This window comes from Miscanthus floridulus, chromosome 5, assembly GCF_019320115.1.
Source record: "Miscanthus floridulus cultivar M001 chromosome 5, ASM1932011v1, whole genome shotgun sequence".
NCBI lineage: Eukaryota > Viridiplantae > Streptophyta > Magnoliopsida > Poales > Poaceae > Miscanthus > Miscanthus floridulus.
The window spans coordinates 146,128,738-146,134,334 of NC_089584.1; the positions used below are offsets into that span (position 1 = coordinate 146,128,738).

A 5,597-nucleotide genomic window follows, 5' to 3' on the forward strand; every position below is an offset into this window, starting at 1 on the left:
GAAGTACCTAACCTAGCCTGGCCAAGTTTGTCTTCTTCACTTCAACCTTTTTCTTTTCTGAATGGTGCTTCACTTTTGCAAGCGCGGTGAGTACTACTACGAGTTGTCGTTTGCTGAAATCCCCTTCTCTGTCCGCGCGTGCACATGCACGGCTCTGCTTCTTTCCCTTCGTCAAGCCGTCGGCCGTTGCTGTGTGCGAGCTGACTGCGGTTGTGGCCGAGCTGGGAAAAAAAGAGGATCCGAGGACACTGCTTTGTTCCATCGTCCGTTTGCTTCGACCTCGCTTTCAGGTTGTTCCCATGGACAATTTCCCGGTTCCTTCCTTTTCCTTGAGGTTGCTGCTTCAGCCACTGTGGCGTTCAGGCATAGCAGTCGGCAGTCGCCACCAGCAGTGCCCGGCCATGGGCCCCTTGCGTTGCCATGGAATGAAAGTACAGCGTGTCCAAGCAACTACGAGTAGGAAGTACAGGTGCCCTACTACAACATACAAACTACAATCAAGTTGCTGCCGGCCTGGCATGCAACGGGGAAAGCTTGGGGGATGATCTGAATTCTGAAATCAGAGCCAACAGAAATGGTCCAGTTTTTGCTGAAGCAAATCCACTAGAAAGAACAACCGAAAGAAATCCACTACAGAAGGCCTACAAGACCAGCCGCTATCCATCAACAGCATCGCCGACGAACCGTCCGTGAGCGTCCCAAGGCCGGGTTCCAAAGGACTTCCCGGCCATGCTCCGCTTCCTGTTCACCGTCCCGTCCTGTTGCGCGTACTCGGGGAAATACTCCAGAAACGACTTGGTTCCGAGCGAGCCCACTCCTTCGAAGAGGAACTCCCTCACCAGATCCTGTATAATATGGAGGCGAGTAAATTATACATAACTCGGAAGAACACCTCAGAAATGGGGCCCAAAAGTAAATACTGCTGCTGCTAATCTGTTTCAGTGGTTGCAAGGAAGCAAACAACCTTGGCGCCACTCTCACCGACCAACTTCATTAGCAGTGGGTAACCAGGATCCTGAAAAATAAACAGAACAGCAGGGTGATGACTGATCCTCTGTACAGGTTGTATTTCATCATATGCAATGAACTAGGACACCAGCTAACCAACAGTATTTTGGGGGTTTGTTTTGGTAATGAACTAGTATAGCAAGCAACCGGAATTCAATACAAGTGATGTATAAATCCAATAGATATGATCTTTTATTGCATGGAACGAACAATTCTTGTGGAAGATCAATCAAACCTTCTCTGCTCGCCATGTGAGATACTTATGTTGCGCTTCTCTATTACAATCGATTTTTTCTTCGCAAGTTTCTCGAACCGCTCCATCCATTAACTCAAGCCAGACCTGCATGTCGAGAATAACGAGAATTAGTGGTAGCACAAACAAAAATTCCAGGACAACAAAATTGGTGCGCACCTTATAGTAATCGATGAAGGCGGAGTATAGAGCTTGGTGGTTGGCTTCAGTTGGCTCAAATATCGTCCAGATAACAATGGGAGAGAAGAACCTCAGAGACTCGCTTGTAATTTTGCCACCCCAGGGCAGAAGCTGCATTTCATCTATTAAAGACATCGAGCTACACATAAAGTAAATACAGGAGGGCTTGAGGTTTCTGAACGTGTTATGTTTGGGGGAAGGATCAGATTGAAATACCTCACTGTACTTGTGTATAAGAGGCATCAAATTCCTGTAATATTTTTCCCTGTAATCCTTGTGTTCAGTGGTATCATACAAAGGATTGAGGTCCCTGAATACAAACTATTCATTCAGGTCATACGTGAACTGACAATTTTGTTTGCAGCAAAACCATTTTCTGAGACTTACAAGACAACAATACTACGTGCAGGGGATGAGAAGGCATTTGCACAAAATATAGGAAGGTCATATTCGGGTTCTGAGAACGCAGCAAAGTCAAGAACCTGCATTAGCACATGCATTATATATAAGTACTAGAACATATGCCACCACAGATGGGCCATCAACAGTAAGAGATAATATGCAGTAGAATTTTATCTATCTATAATGATAAAATGAGAACCCAACAAGCCCAACAGGGTGGGCCATCTTTTGCTACGCTGTTATAAACTGCAGTCATAGGGATCAGAATCAAAATGTCAGAGACCAAACAAAAGCCATGTTTCTCTTGTATTGTAGGTAAACTTGTAACGATATGAATGAAACTGATGTTCCAAATTACATAGAACAAAATTCAAGAAAAACACTGAAACACCACCACCTGATATGAAAAGGTTTCAGGGGAAGTAGCATCACTACACAGTTAGACAATCAGATGCTCTGTAGAGAATTTGAATTAACAAATCCTTATCCAAGGTGCACGTCTATATGCAAGGAAACTCGAACGAATTAATTTATTATTTAACACAATGTCTATGTTAGAAAAAACCAGGAAAGCATGATTTCCCAGTTCTGAAGTCATATGACAACTTGTCGTGATTCAGGGACAGTTTCTAATATGTTACTAAATCTGCCAGTTCATAATTTTTTTAGGATGGTTTATGTAGAGTAGTAACCAAGAAAACAAGAAGAATCTAAGAGCACCAAAACCAGACCAGATACCTGAACCGAGTTTTTCTGCTCAATTGTCAAGCTCCGAAGCAGTCTAATTTTGGAAGTGCTGAATGACAAAGCATTGAGAACAGTATTATCCTCATTTGGTTTTATGAACTTGAACTTTTTCTGGAAGAGTAATGAAATAACTGTCAACTTTGTTGCAAAGAAAATGTGTAGATGACAATTGACAAGAGAATGACAAACATAACTGACAAGTGCTGAATAAAATTGTCAATAAGTCTTTGAATTGATAGCCAATTAGCCATTAGAGTGTCTGTGCTCTTTAAAACTTTTCTATGGGCTGTGTGCATCCTGTTACAGAGGTCATGGTGTGTTCAAGTCTTCAAGATGGTCGTGTCTTCTCGTTCTCTATATAATTGTCTTGAATTTTAGCAAAAGCTTCCATTATCGAGAAAACAAGTGCAGAATAAAACTTGCCAGTCAGTTCAATACTATGCTGGTATGTAAAAAATGATCACAAATCAAACTTCTAGATTAACCTACTGAGTAACAAGCACACTCAACAGACTGTTTTCCAGATTCCAGGACAATGGATTCGGTTCGGTGATTGTAGCAGCCTGCACTATCTGACTGAGATAAATCACTAAACGTTCAAGTGGTAGCACGACAATATGTTGCAGTATCTTAGTATAATCCCCAATTTCAAATTGATTTGAAGTTGCCAAAGCAGCTATTAGGAGCATCCGGCTCTGTTTGAACGAACAATCCTGCTACGAGGCACGCCCACATGGCTAGCCACAAACAACCAGCAGAGCTTTTTTTCACTACTCCGAGACGCGGTGGCAAGCTTGAATAGTAACGGTGCCGAAGTCTCCATGACCCAGAGCTAGAGTTCCTCTTCAATGGAAGAAACGGGAGCACATAAGCTACCTCAGGCAGCTGAAGAACGTATATGAGAGTGAGTAGCTGGGGGAGCAAGAACCTGGGACGGGTGGGGGACGAGAGTGGAGCGGAGGCGGGTCTGCTCCAGCGCGAAGTGGACGAACTTCTGGTACGAGAAGCCGGCGCCGAGGCCGCCGCCGCCGCCGCTCATTTCCGGTTCCGTGCTGGTACAGTGGTGAGAGCAAGGAGATGGAGCTCGGATGGGAACAGACGAGACGAGAGAGACAGAGTGGGGAAAAGCCACACGTACACGAGATGACCTTTCCATTTGCACCCACAAGCTTTCGTCACGGAATTTTTCAAGAAAAAAAGAGCTTTCGTCACGGATTGTTTTTTTTTTTTAACAAAAATGCTACCAAGTGTGGCTTTCGTCACGACTGGCCTGATTTACCTGTGTTGTAATATAAATTGTAATTAATAACAATGAATATAACGCACCAAATTGTAACCATCATCTGCCTTGAACTGTGCTTACGTGAGCGGCTTATCAACGATGAAATATCTGAGGTGAGTTTTATCGATCTGTAGAAATGTCAACCTAGTCTCTCGTTGACATTCATAAGAGGAGGTGCGTTCACGTATGAAATATGTGTGTTTTGCGGTGTGTATGGAGAAAGAGATGACCCGCGCCGCAAGGTTGGTTACCAAATCATTCGCCACATTTCTGGCGTGAAAATCGGACGCAAGACACTACAGACAAGGTTGAGCAATTGCGACACGTTAAAGCTATGGTACTCACGTCTGACTTCAGATATGGTAACTTTTGGCTACATGCCCAAGGTCTTAAATTTTGTAACCTGGTAGCTGACCCGTTAAAACCGTCATATCTTCATTGAAGACACCACAACTCATCCTCATCCTGGAGCAACGATTCTTGCTCTATCTCGTGCGTGTACTCTTCTTGTTGCTGGCCCCACACCACCTCTATTGATCTTAGCCTCTCATCAAGTAGTAATAAGACACCACCAACATCCACCTTGATGGATGCCAAATAACTTATTTTGCCACTCCCTTCTTTTTTTTCCGTTGTCGGCTTTGATTAATAAGTGAAGGGTGAAATTACAGTGTCTCAGCGCGAGAGGCGCTCATTTTGCCTGGCATACACCTTTACAGTGTTTGCCCTGCCACCCCTAAAAACCTTCTAAGAAACACTTACATATGGATATGATCATTAACGACTAGCTGAGCCGTTTGCGGCAGCACCAGCTCTAGACCTCTATTTCCAGCTTGCAGCCAGTTCTTTGCTTCATCCTGTACCACTCTGAAAAGTTGCTCCGGCGTTCTTGACGATCTGTTGAAAGCTCGGTTATTCCTCTCCTTCTATAGTTTTCAGGTAGTCAGCATAATCATTGAACGCACACCATTTCTGGTAGCTTTTGGCCCCTTGTCTCCCATATCAGCATACCATTGGCTCATGTCTTCAGTTTGGGTCCAGTTCACCGGCCTCAGATGTGCTGCACTGATCCAGACACCCACCTTGTCCCAGATCATCATAGAGTAGCAGCATTCCTGGAAGAGATGTGATACCGTTTCTAGATTCCTTACACGAAGCTGGCAGAAATAGTCATTAGGCCATTGCCTGATTAACAGTCGCGCCGCCGTCCAGATCCTATTCTGTAGCATCAACCATGTGAAGAATCGACATTTTGGTGGTGCCTTTATCTTCCATGTAATGTCAGCTGTCCTGGATGGATTCGTTCCCATGAATTGTAGTCTATATGCCGAGCTTGCTGAATACTGGCCATCGCTGGTATGTAGCCAGGTTATCTGATCATGCTGTGTCGGCTGTAGAATAACCTCCTGCAGACGTTCCCATAGCGACACAAATTCTTGAATCACCTGATGAGACATGTTGTGGTCCACATCTCTGATCCACTTGTCTTCAGTCAGCGCATCCTGAACTGTTCTATTCTTCCTTTTGCTGTGTTTGAACAGGACCGGGTATAAGGGTTGCAGGTGCTTCTCCTTGCAGCCAGCGAGAGGTCTAGAAGGTAGCCTTGTTTCCGTTGCCTAAAGTCACAGTTGTTGCCGCGTTGAAGAGTGCTATATCAGTGCTGTCTATCGGTAGATCTAGACCTTTCCACGGCCTGGCTGTGTCATCCCATGAATACCATAGCCA

At 44.5% G+C, this 5,597-nt stretch overlaps 1 protein-coding gene across 1 annotated transcript; it reads right to left on the bottom strand.

Annotated features, from left to right (window-relative positions):
* Nucleotides 1-492: 492 nt before the first annotated feature.
* LOC136454010 (phytochromobilin:ferredoxin oxidoreductase, chloroplastic) lies at nucleotides 493-3,739 on the bottom strand. The gene is made up of 8 exons (XM_066454558.1): nucleotides 3,519-3,739; nucleotides 2,582-2,701; nucleotides 1,829-1,923; nucleotides 1,658-1,751; nucleotides 1,421-1,552; nucleotides 1,244-1,348; nucleotides 965-1,015; nucleotides 493-845 (listed from the first exon to the last, which is right to left on the bottom strand). Exons 1-8 carry the CDS (start codon nucleotides 3,627-3,629, stop codon nucleotides 657-659), a joined length of 897 nt encoding a protein of 298 aa, XP_066310655.1. The 5' UTR covers nucleotides 3,630-3,739; the 3' UTR covers nucleotides 493-656.
* Between the last annotated feature and the right edge of the window lie 1,858 nt (nucleotides 3,740-5,597).

Bases quoted from the DNA above. Each gene is read 5' to 3' on its own strand.
- LOC136454010 (XM_066454558.1), bottom strand. From the start codon at position 3,629: ATGAGCGGCGGCGGCGGCGGCCTCGGCGCCGGCTTCTCGTACCAGAAG. The intron at 1,553-1,657 runs GTATTTCAATCT...GATGAAATGCAG, and splicing joins TTATACACAAGTACAGTGAG to CTTCTGCCCTGGGGTGGCAA. The intron at 1,016-1,243 runs GTTTGATTGATC...TTTATTTTTCAG, and splicing joins TCACATGGCGAGCAGAGAAG to GATCCTGGTTACCCACTGCT.